Consider the following 12817-nt stretch of genomic DNA (forward strand, 5'->3'; position numbering starts at 1 on the left):
TCTTGCTCCTGTGCAGCACCTTAGGTCTGGTCCAGGGAAGCCTCTGCATGGAGACACCAGGTTGTTATTTTGCTTTCTGTGGTTATTTCTGAGGTAGAAGGCAGTGGCAGTCAGAAGACTTCTTTCTGATATAATTTTTGTGTGTGCGTGTGGAATGTTTTGAGATAAGGAGAAGAAAAAAAAATGCAGAATTCACAGAAATGTAAGTAACACCTCATAGTATCAGGAAGGACAGTAAATCAGATATATCTTATGAAATATATTAGGAATGAATTTGGCCCTCCAGGTGTCTTCTTTTCCCGTCTATTTTTTATCCTCATTAATATTATACTAACTAAATAAGCTGATCCTTTGAAGTAGCTTTTTTTTGTCATTCCATGTTTGGCGAAGTGAAACTTCCTTATTTTCTAATTTAAAAGTCACAGAATCTCTAAATAATTTACAATCCTTCTGAAGTTTCTTTATCAGCTTTACTTCAGCAATATGCATACATAAATCAAAAGCAAGATCTTCTTGTGATACCCTTTGATTGTAGATAATGCAGATGATGCCAGAATGTCTGGAATGCACTATGAACATTTCAGTAGGAGCATGGCAGTAGTGCACCATGGTAATATCCACACTTAGTTATGTTCTCTCCTGCATTTAAAAGCTCCTTGCGTATTTTAAAGAGAGAAATTTGATTTCTCAGGCGCTGTCACATTAAACACACGGTACATTACTTAGGAAGACATCTTCATTTGCTTTGCCCCACTAGTAAGCGAAACTAAATGGCTGCTGATCACCCAAATTCAGCTCAGTTCTGAATATCAGGGACTAGCTGGTACTGTATTAGAAAACTACCAGGTGACAGAAACAGCGAAATTCAATTTGAGTATTTCATGAGTGTGTTCTTTCAAGGAAAGGGATACAACGGGATTGCTCTGTAAGAGATGAATGAGTAGCTTTTTTCTCTCTACAAGCCTTCCCAAGACAAAGCTGTCAGAAGGCAGAGTGTAGCTCTCAGCTGCTCACTTTGGATTCCTGACTCTGTGGCAATCATTGGCAGTCCTGCCATGAATCTGCCTTGGCACTGGCTCCAGCAATTCCCCAAGGAAGGGAAGTAGAGACAGTATGCCTCAAGTAAGAGCAAGAGAAAAAAAAATATCATATTAAGCAGGGCTTATTGCCAGCTAATGTTTCCCACTCAGAATCCATCAAATTTTGTGGTTGTTGTTTTGGTTGTTGTTTATTGTTTTTTTTTCCTGATCCAGTGACAGAGGCTGAATTCCACCCCACCATGGGAGAGACTAATGCACCAGCTAACAGGATAAGCATGGCTGCACAGGGACTTGCACACTAAGCCTTTGAAATGTGGATAAATTTATATAGACCACCTCAAAAGATGCTTGTCTAACCCACCAATAAAAGCCTTTCAAAAGGCGAATCCCACATCTTCTCTGCTTAACATGTCAGTATTGCCTTGGTGGGCAGCTAGAAAGCTGATCCTAACTTCTGTTTCTATGTTTAAACTTATTCTGATTGCCTTCTTCAGTTTTGTTATATATCTTACCACTATCTGCAACTGCCTGAGAGGAGGTTGTGACGAAGTGAGGTCAGCCTCTTCTCCTAGGTGAAAATCATAGGACGAGAGGTGATGGCCTCAAGTTGCACCATGGGAGGTTCAGGTTGGATGTTAGGAAAAATTTGTGCTCAGAAAGAGTGGTGAGTCATTCAAACAGATTGCCCAAGGAGGTGGTGGAGTCACCATCCCTGGAAGTGTTCAAGAATAGTGTAGATGTGGCACTGAGGGACATAAGTTAATGGGCATATTGGGTATGGGTTGATGGTGGGACTACATGGTCTTAGTGGTCTGTTCCAACCTTAAAGATTCCATGATTCTACTTGGAGAAATTATAACATTAACTGCAGCTATGAAATTTATGATTGAAATTACCTGTTTGTCTTTTCTGTTTTCCAGGGAGGATAGTGTGCCAGTAGTGGCAGCACAGCTCTTATGGGAGATATACTTGGACCTGGTCATCTTTAAAAAGGAGACAAGCTGGTAAATAACAGCTGGTCCTCATTCAAGGCAGAGAACTGATGTAGATAATCACACAAGGTTTTGTGCTCCTCTGTCTTCTTTTGGATCTTGAATTATCATCTAAAATGAAAGTTAATAGGTTAACAGGTTCACAGGAGCATCTCTTTTGCAAACTATTCCCTAGAGAACTCTCGCTACAACCATGAAATTCTTGTTCTCAAGGCCATATGCTCCCTTTCCAACACTTTTAATCAGTATCCTGGTATTATGTCAACAAATTTGCAGTCAGTAGGTTTTCCAAGAAGGTGATTATGGTTCTTAAATGCATGCTTACTTTTCATGCTCAGAACAGAACTTACGTTGCAATAATTCTCTTCATGAGCTTTTAATAATGCACAAGTATGCATCATTTACTGGTTTTGCCTTCCTGTTAAACTACTGCCAGATCCATAACAAACGACTCTGTTCTGTAACATGAAATAAACTAATTTTCAGCCATTACCTGAACAGAAAATCTCTAAGAAAAATGATTCTGCAGCAAAATACTGTAATTAGGAAGAGAGGCTACATTATCTCTCCTGTGTTCTAACCTACCCATTAGTAGAATAAATTGTCAGACCCAGGGCTGTGAGAGAGATTTGATCCCTGAGAAATATGTGTATTTCCACTGAGGCTAGGTAACCTACCCTACTAACTGCTTTCCCAGTTCTTCCTTTCCAGTTCTTCTCTCTGTTTCTTTTGAGATTGGGAGTGCCTGGTGCCAGCAATGCTGCCCCGTCCTTATTATGGGAAGAGTCACACATGGGACTCAGGGGAGAGTACAGGCAGATAAAGATAGCTAGTATGAGCAGTAGGATTTCTCAGCCTTAGCTGCTTCAGTTGCATTTTCAGATCATACAAATGAGACCAAATAAATGTCAATTCCTTTAAGACTTACAGCAGCCAAGGGTCTAGCAGGGATTCCTTGGGAGTGCTGACTCCTGCAGGGCTGAGAGCCTGCCTGTCCCACTGAGGAGACCAGGAGCTATAGCATAGTTAAAGGCTTTATTTTCTGTTTCTCTCTCTACATTCAGTTTCCTCTGCATTGCTCCCCTGTATCATCGTGATGTGGACTGTTAGCTTGTAATGTTGCAACACCAGCAGTGCAAGAGGAACTCTCCTGGATTTTAGGAGTATTCTTGCCCATTAGAGCTAAATTTTACATGAAGATAAAAGCTTGAAATGTTGAGAATTTCAGCACTATTACAGCTCATATCTCTGTTAATGATACTGTTTTCAGGGGAGTTTTAAATCTAAAACTCTTTTGGGAGGAATATTGTTCCTACAAGTAATTTGAGAGTAACAGCTGACTGTTATTATTCTTGTACGGGCAACTGTTGGGATTCAGGACTCACACAGAAAGTTACAAACTTAATTTTCCATTAAATTATTTGGTTCTACTTCATTTCATCGAACAGTTACGTATGAGTGAGGCCTTTAGTATATAACAGCTGAAGTGGAAGTTCAGATGAATAAAAAGGGACATATCCCACACCAAATACAAGAGGAGAGGCAACATTGCCCAATACGACTACTGAGATACTTTGAGAGATTACAGGGGTTGCTTCAGCCTTAAAAATATATATATATTAAAAATAAATATGTTTTTATTTTATTTTTCAGGTCAGATCTCTTGCCAGTAGGATCTGGGACTCTGTCTGCTCCTCTCATACAGGACTGCCTTAAACATTGAGCTATGAGAAGATTCCTCTAAGTTCTTTCTTCCTCACTCATTGATTTACACATCCTTCTGCAGAGACATCTGCCTTCAGCGTGGTTTGAAGAATAGGTCTTCTCCCCACTCACAGACTATTCTCTATGCATTCCTCTAAGCAACAGGGCCTGTTTGGTCCATATTGGTCTTGGTAAGGTCACTTCATAGACAGTTTCCCTCTCCTGGCCTTATCCTCTATCTGATTATTTTAAATAGTGAACCTCTTCCAACAGATTATAAAATGGACCAGTACTCACCCATTATCTTCATGAAAGAAAGGTTGTGCCTATCCTCTCTAGGGAGAGGCAATTGGATCTGGAAACAGAGGATCTGCAACATGGACTCATGCCCTTGTGTTTTAGAAAGGAATGTTTCTTTAAGCAAATAATCTGTGCTTACTCTTTATTAACAGCCAGTTCTAACCAGATCCATGCCCAGCTTGACATTCTGAAGAGTATGTCTTCCAGCAGTGCTCCATGGACCTGGGAAGCAAATTCAGGTGTTTGGATTCCACTCAGGGAAAATAGCAGCTTGAAAGACAAGGACTGCATGGTATTAAGTTGCAGGGAGGCTGCTGGTGGTGGTTGTTGAAGGACAAAATTCTGTTAGAAAAATTAACATACTTTCTGATTAATCATTTGATTTCTGAATGAACAGAAAGAAAGAAGTCAAATAGTTCTGAAGGGATTTCAAGCAGACCATGTATGAAAAATTCAGCATCCTTGGCCTCCTTTTTGTTACCTTGAACAGCTGAGGTCCATCAGAGATAATGTGCTCTGTCTCCAGATAGGATACCATGTCACTGGCTGATTCTTCATTAAGGGAATTAATTGCCTTGTGTGACTGTAACCTGCTGTAATAAGGCAGTGGTAGGTTAATATTGGAGTTCAATTCAAATAGCATTTACATACATTGAAAATGCACCAAGAAAGCAACATAATACTCCTTCCCAAAGTGGAAGTTAATCCTCCCCATATAAATGTAAGATGTAAATAATGCAAACCTAAAAATTGGTATAGTATTGTCTTAGGTAGCTAAATACAACATATGGTAAATAGGGCTGTACAGATACAAGCCCATTTAAAATCCTCTTCAGCAGCAAGATTCAGTTGTCATGTTTTGTTAAGTCTTGTGAAGCAAAGGCAGAGCTTATGCACACATTCAAAGCAACAGAGGATTTCCTACTATGCCCCAGGAAAACTGAAAAACCAAACTATTCTCTAATGGAGTCATGTTCTGCTGTAATGAAAAATGTGGTCTTTTTAGTAAACAGCTTTAAAGCTAATTAAAGAGCATCTTGGGCAACCTTAGCTTGTTTTTAAGATACAACTGTTTTGGCAGTTTTAGCTGTCAGCTACTGTGTTTGTCCACAACAACAGCAAATCATGACATAATCTACTTAAGTGGTCTAGATAGTTTTGATGGGAAAGCTGTAACAAAAGGTTGACAACACAGCTGCTAGATCTCAATTTAAATTCTCCATCAGCACTACTAGATGAGAGATGGTCTAAAATACTTGCTTTGTAGAAGAACTTACAGACCTATTGTAAAGCAATTTCCATCCAAAATGTATTTTGGAGGAAGAAGGAAAAGCAAAACTTGTATTTTGTAGTAACATAATAAAGGCTTGAAACAAATAATTTGCTTTGCTTTATAAATTATTTCCATCTTAATTAGTACAGAACTGTGCTGTTCTAGGGAAAAAAAAGGCAATAATCTTAATAGTAATCAGTAGTGAGAACTGAAGATTAATTTTCTTTTTTTTTTTTTCAAAGCTAAGAAATACAAGAAGTAAATGAATAGTTTAAATAGGGTAAAGGGACAATTTCCCTACAAGACTGGTTTTGACTGCCGCTATCCCTCAAGATAAATTAGCCAAATTCCCATCTGAGATCAAGAATAGAAGGGCCATTTAGTGGCAGCTAGAGGAATCCAGCACTGAACTATATGGATGCTCATGGTTAGATTACATGGCAGATCAGCTGGTGTATGCAGTAAGCCTTGGCATGACTTTTCCTCTACTGTCTGTCACTTTAACCAAAGTCTCAGAGTGCTTAACAGATATCATCACCTTCTATCTATATTATCAATAAAAGTATAGCATAAAGACACGATGATGGGTACCACTTTCCAGTGTTGCTGTATGCAGTAAACGCCTCTTTCTCTAACCTAGTAGGAATTTCTATGTTTCCACAACAGCCAGTGATTTTCCATATTACTACATAAGCTTGTGTAATAGGAACTGAAATTAGCTGTTTCCTCTCCTCTGTATTGAACCGTGATTTTGCTAACTCCATTTTTAACAGATTTTTATTTCCGCAAAAGTCAGCATGGAAATAAAAAATCAAAACATGAAAAATTCACATTTATTTTCCCGCACTAATCTCTCTGTAACGTACTCCTGAATTAAGCAACTACATGAGACATGGATGAGGAAATCAATATTTGAAATACCAAGAGTAAAAAGAAAAATGTGCAGAAGTATATTAATAGACTACTGACAGTGTTGGTCACTTTCTCGATGGAAAGGCAAAATTATTGAAAAACTGATGCCAAGAAATCCAAAGTGATGAGCCATCACCCACTAAAAGGCCAGCTAGGAGCAAGAATCTTGTGCTGCTATCTGCATGAAAGAAGTAGCACCTTAGCCAGGAACCTCTTGGGGACAACTCAGTTGGCTCAACCGGCTGAACATCACAGTGAAATGCCTGAAAATCTGACTGAACAACCTGGTTGCCACTAGCAATCCTCATTAAGTGTTTTCAGGGCATGGATGAGATATAATAAGATCAGACAAAGACAAATACAGTGCCCATCAATAGTTCTCAGAAGGCAAGCAGTTGTCCCGAAGAAAATGCCCTCTTTTCCTTGTCACTGGTGGACACAGCCTTAGGAAACAGCCAATGGAGTAAGGCTATGTATTGTCTGACAGAGAATGAAATGTTATTCACGGATGCCTTCAATAAGAGATTGGGTAAAGATAAAGCCTCTGTTTGGAGGGCCACAGATGTAACTGGCTGTATTTCAAGCAAGTACATGGACTAGAATGAGCTCCTTCTCAGCTCTATCTGTCTTATTCTCCACAAAATTAACCAAATGTAGAAGTCGTTGGAACTTCAAAGCCTCAATTATTTTGTTTTTCTAACAAAATGATACTACAGCTAGTGCTGCAAATGCAGGCAGCCTCAGCTACATTCACCATGCAGAGATGTCCATGCACTGCATGTAAAATTTATCTGGATGATAAGGACTAAAAATTGCTTTGAATTTACTTTATGGCTTCTGACGCACATACCAATATTCTTTCAAAATTTTGGAGAGAATCCACAAACAGACAATTTCATTATTTACAGAACAGAGTTTAAAAATTCATAAAATGGCACAGTCTCTTTTGGATTTTACTTGTTAGAGTTAATGGGCCTCTTGACATAAAAGCGTTTTTGGCAGGTGCTCTAGTACTCAGTCAAGTAAAGCATTGATGTAAAGTAGCTGAGCTTCTTTTCACCACCACCTGCTGCAAGATCACAACATTATACTGACCCAAGAGCACACAGCTCACAGTATGAATGTATGTGCTATTTTATTCTTCTACATTTTAAAACCCCACAGCACAGCTGAGTTTCCAATTAGTTCCTCTGTTGGCATTACACTCATATTCCCCTCAGGCCTCTGCATTAAGCTGAAGTAGTAAAGATATCACAAAGTTGTTTAGTCTTAGAGATGAAACTGGCACAAGGCAGAAAGACATAAAAAATCTCAGAACAAAAATATTCAGCACGTAACAATTTCCATTTTTATTATCCTACTTTTCTAGTTGGTGTCTAAGCGCTTTCAATGCCACCCAATATACAAGTTCACTGAATTTTCACTCAAAATGGCAGTACCTGTGAAGTATAAGAGACAACGTAACAAAAGGCACAAAACCTATTTGTGATGAGTTGTTGAATGGTAAATTTTGGGACCAAGGAGGAGAGAAGCTACAGATGATGTTGTAGAAGCTGAGTCATAAAAACACGTTATGAAGCGTCGTAAGTTCTTTTCAGCGGTGGTGCTAGAAGGTGCATGGCTGAGTATTACAAAAAATAAAATTTAAAAAACGAAAAAGATGGATTTGCTAGCTAGGCAAGAAAAGCAAGGGTGTAGCAGTCAGATAGCGTGTCTCATGGGGTTTGCATCATGCAAAGGATCTGCAGATGAGGCGAGAACCGCGCTGCACCTGCTCCCCAGCGCATTTCCCCGGCATTGCCCAGCACCGGCTGTTGCCTTCGACCCGTTCTGCCCGGCCTCCCTATCTCGGCACCCACTCGGGAGAAGGAGCTGCGGGGCAATTCCACGTAAGCCCCAGCTCTGAGGAAGGAAAAAGACGCGACTGAACTGGGGCGTTCCTCACTCGCTCCGACCTGAGAACAGCGGTATCCCACGAGGGCGCTGCCCGCAGCCGCCCACCCCCCAGTGGGGGCGGGACAGCCCAGCCCACGCGGGGCCGGGCCGCCTCTTCGAGCCGGAGCAGCGTGCTGAGCCGCACCGTGCGGAACCGGGAACCGCCGGAGCTGGAACTGGTCCCGGTGCCGGTCCCGCGGCCGCGCCCGCCGCTGCTGGGGGAGGCGGTGTCCGCGCCGCACCCCCGCGCCCCGCCCGCCCCCGGCAGCAGCGGCGGCAGCCTCAGCACCTCCGACAGCTCGAGCAGCAGCTCCAGCGGCAGCAGCATGGACCTCTCCTTCATGGCCGCGCAGGTAGGCGCAGCCCCACTTCTGCTCCCGTTGCCAGGGATGTCCGCGTAGCGGGAGCGCAGGGAGGCGAGGGATGAGTCGCTGTGCCGCGTCGGGGAGGGGGAAAGTGGTAGCGGAAAGAAAAAAATAAAGAAGAAGGGAGGGGGGAATGGAGGTGAGGAGGCGCTGAAGTTGCCGGGCGCAGCAGGTGTTAGCGCCCAGCGGTGGGACCGCTCCCCGCCCGGCCCTGGAGCGCATCCCCCGTGCCGCTCCGCTGCCGTCACGCTGGGGAGGGAGGCGAACGCAGCGTCGTCCCTGCCTCCTGCTGCGGGCTATAAATAGAAAGCGGAGATGTGATTTTTCGGTTCTTTTCCTCGCTTCCACGTTTGTGCACGCATCTATGTTTGTACGAGTTATCTTTGCACACGGAATCAGGCCTGGCGTATGCAGGGATGCTCCTGTTTGCGTGGCCAAGTTGTTTCAAGTCACAGCTAAGTTTGGGCTTCAGCTCAAGGGATGGTTGTGAATATTGATGTCCAGTGTATTGGTGGTCAATGTACAGAGAAGCACCTTAGGTCTGTAGGGCCCCTAAAGACAAAAAGCGTCTCATGAATCCAAATGAATTACATTTTTATACAGACAAACAGTACAGAAAAAGTCATGCATACTGAGCATCCATTTTGCGTTTTACCAGAATGATTTCTTATATCAAGAACAGAGTAGTTCTATTGGAAGAGACCTTTAACTATCATCAAGTCCAGCTGCCTGATGTCTTCAGGGCTAACCAAATGTGGCCCTCCAGGCTTCTTGGTACTGCTGCTAGGTGAGCTCCTTGTGTCTGCCTTCAGTTCCCTAAGGCTCTGTGTCCCTATTCTGTAAGTGGAGGTGAAGTACAGCAGCAGCTTGTTCTGATGATGGGAGTGTTCTATGTCAAAGCTGGGACTGGTACCACCCTTTGGAGCCTCTGCCTTACTCTTGTTGTCATGCTCTATGCATCTTTTACCCCAATTCTGTATATTGCGAGAGCCACAGGGCCGTGCTTCATCCTCACAGTAAAGTTCCCAGTATAAACACATCTTACACTTACTGAGGCTGCTACTGCAACAGTTTACATCAAATTGTGTCCATGTCTTCCTGATCCTGTGGGGCTGGTTGGTTATTGTTTGGTCAACAAATGGCAAAGAATAATCCTTTCACAGTTACTGTTGGTGACTCTGGGGACTGCTTGTGCAGACCGGGCACCTGTGGGCTCTCCCATCAGGCACCTGGGCTGATGTCAAGGGGCATACCCTGAGGGGATTTTGTGTTACTAACTGTTCTAGAATTATAGGAGAGGGTTTCTTGTACTCCTACTGAGGGAAATGCACCCAGTTTTTATGTTGCTGTATGCTGTGAATGCTGTGCTTACCCATGTGCAGTTCCCCTCTGATAGGCCTTTTACACCTCTTTCTGACTCAAGTGGTGCTCCCCATTTGTCATCACAGTGGCACTTAACCCCCAGCATCACTTCCTAATGTGATGTACCACTTTTCTTCTACTTTCTTTTCTCTGCTGTATCTTTTCCTTTTTTCTGGAATTGTTTTTGTGGCCTTTCTGGTGACATGGTCCGCTGAGATGACTTTTAGTGAAGGATGCGTGAGAGCAGAGGAGAAGGCTGACCGCTACTAAAACTGCTCTGTTGTCACTCATTAGTGTCCCTGTGGTGTTCAGCAGGGCTTGCCTTTTATCTGGTGAATGTCACGTTAATACTTCATGCCAAAATAGGCAGTACCTAAGCTGAGATCCTTAGTGGCAAGAAAACACTGGTTACTTCCCAAGTGAATTACAGGATACTTCAGGCTATGTTCCTGTAAGTTGCTTTTGTGCCTTGGAAGCCCCAAAACCATTTCTTGTGCTAGCAGGAAGATCAGTGTAATGCCCTCTGAATGATATATTAGATGCCATGGAAAGGATAATATTTTGCTGATAAAAATTGTTGTGGAAGATTGGAGATTGTCAGAGCGGTAATGCTAACAAATGTGTGCACTGTGGGTAAAGCACAAAGGTTGGGCTGCCCAGCTCAGGCACTGGTGTCTGAACAGCTCAGCTGTACAGCATTTATTAGTGTGTAATGAAGAACAGCTTTTGACTCTGACAATTGAATCCCTTGTTAAAACAAGTCCTTTCACATCTGTGTGCTCAGCAGCACTGGGCTGTGGAGGCTTCAGTATCCCCCTGCTCTGCAGGTGTTCTAATTGATTTCTGTTAGGTCACTCGCGCTAATAGGGAAAGCCTATTAGTTAGGATTTTTTTCATTTTAAATCCACATTTTAATTAAAGTAAACCTGTGTGTCTCAAAAATACCATCAAAGATGTTCAGCTGCTGCTGAGCTGTGTGACTGTGCATGTGTGGCTCGTTTCAGTGATTTCAGAGCACTCTTGTAGTCTAGGTAACCTGAGAAGTAGCCTCTTATCACAGGTAGGGCCTTCAGCTTCCAGCATTGAAGCCTGATTTGGAGGACTTGAGTACTGTGTCCAGGCTAAGAACATTCAGTGTTGTTCAGAGGTGGCTGTACATTGCTTCTGCTGTTGAAATATTCAGCAGCAAAGCAGGGGCCTGGGTTTTGCTGTCAGATACTTGGTAGCAACTTGTTCCCCTCCCACATCTCATATTTAAGAACAGGCTAAAGCATTTCTGCTGGGGAAGCTAATAGTGAAAATTGCATCAGGGTTAATAACATTGTGAGCAGGGCTGGAACATCTATTCAATGTGAAAAATAGAGGCACACAGTGGGAAGCTGCAGAGGAAAAAATGATGTCATGGTCCTCAGTATGATACAAATCAATTCGAGCTGAACAGCACCTGCAGTCATAATAGCAGTTATCTGTTTTTCAGGATTTGTGTCTGCACAAATTTGTTTAGCTTTCCCTTAAATGACTACTGTGTTTTTTGTTTTGTATTGAGAATGCAAAATAGACTTCAACTTGCAATATCTTTATAGTTGGGTACATGTAGTAAAAGTATTGCTGTAATTGCCAGATAAATGATATTTTCTTTTACATACAAAACAGAAAAGCTAGTAAGAGCCTTGGGAACGTGCTCATTTCTGTGGAATTGTTTTTGTCTTACTCATACAGTTTGCATATTTACCTATGTGTTCAAGAGCTCTTCTTAAGCTACTGAGGATCTGAAATATGGTAAATTGAATTCTGTGTTTAATTTCAGTGAATAAAAGTGAGGTTTTTTATCTTAAATTTCTACTGTGGTGTTGAGGACTTTTTTACTGTAGACTTTACTGTGGACAAAGCATGGCTCTGACCTGCTTGAGGAGTTTGAGAAACATGAACAAACTTGATACAGAAAGCAAGACAACATAGTGAAGAGAACTTAGACTTCCTTGGTTTTGTGTTCTGCATCACTGTCCTGGTATTTCAGATCTGATTAATGATCGCTGCAGTCACTGTGACTCTTTTGTTGTCCTGGCAGTAGTTCAGGTCTGTTGTTTTCCCCAAAACAGAGCAGTGGGTCTTGATGTACCTTGAAGAAGCTCTGTAGCTGCCTATATCCTTATCTGTATGAGAAGTCTGAGGCTGTCATGTCTCTATATTAAAAGTATGTTGTTATGAGCTGTGTAACTTCTGGAAAGCACTGGAATGCCCATAGTAAACTGAATTTGTTTAAGATGGGTTTGATTTACTATTCATATTTCCCCAAAGATACAGACTGCCCATGTCTATGCTGCAAAATTGGTGTATGTGTGTGGAGGCTTTGCTTGGTATTTTGGGAAATCTAATCACCTGGGTGAGCAGAGCTGCTGCATTTCCAGACATCTGAGACATAGCTGCTGTTACCCTTAATTCCTTTCTAATGAGATTTCTGGATGCAAGAAGAGGCACAATTAGGACTTGCTGTAGTCTGCTGTACCAGAATAGAGGAACCAGAGCACAGGATAATCCCACATCTGTTTTCCCACTTCTCACTTAATGTATTTTCTGTCCCAAGAGTCAAGGCATTCAAAGCCTTTATTAGCTGTGTGCTCTCAGCAAGGTATTCTGAAGATATTAAAACCAAAAGGGCATAGATTTGTGGTTTTGGTAGGTTGTTTCCACCGCCTTAAAAACAGATCCCAGGCTAGTTGCTCAGCAAAAGCTTGTGTGTGTGTGCGCCTGCGTGCCCATTTATGTTCGGTGAAAGCTAACTGCAGAGACCACCAGACCTTCGGGTTGTGTTTGTGCTTTGAGAATCTGTGCTGATTTTGGAAGCTTTAACACAGCTGCCATAAGCTTAGACAGACACACTGGTTTTATTTTACTTTTTTCTTTAAAAATTGTGCTTGCCAAAGAAAAATAAAC

The 12817-nt window shown here is 42.2% G+C and overlaps 1 protein-coding gene and 1 long non-coding RNA gene across 2 annotated transcripts in view; both read left to right on the top strand.

The window, feature by feature from the left end:
- LOC110401700 lies at positions 1746-5413 on the top strand. The gene is made up of 2 exons (XR_002440541.1): positions 1746-2044; positions 3686-5413. It is a non-coding gene; the product is annotated as an uncharacterized LOC110401700 (long non-coding RNA).
- C6H14orf132 (chromosome 6 C14orf132 homolog) overlaps positions 7890-12817 on the top strand; it is a 40179-nt gene continuing 35251 nt past the window's right edge. The window contains exon 1 of the mRNA XM_021402621.1: positions 7890-8509. Within this exon, the coding sequence (XP_021258296.1) occupies positions 8483-8509 (27 nt within the window). The 5' untranslated portion in view covers positions 7890-8482. The remainder of the gene's footprint in view (positions 8510-12817) is intronic.

This window comes from Numida meleagris, chromosome 6, assembly GCF_002078875.1.
Source record: "Numida meleagris isolate 19003 breed g44 Domestic line chromosome 6, NumMel1.0, whole genome shotgun sequence".
NCBI classification, from domain to species: domain Eukaryota; kingdom Metazoa; phylum Chordata; class Aves; order Galliformes; family Numididae; genus Numida; species Numida meleagris.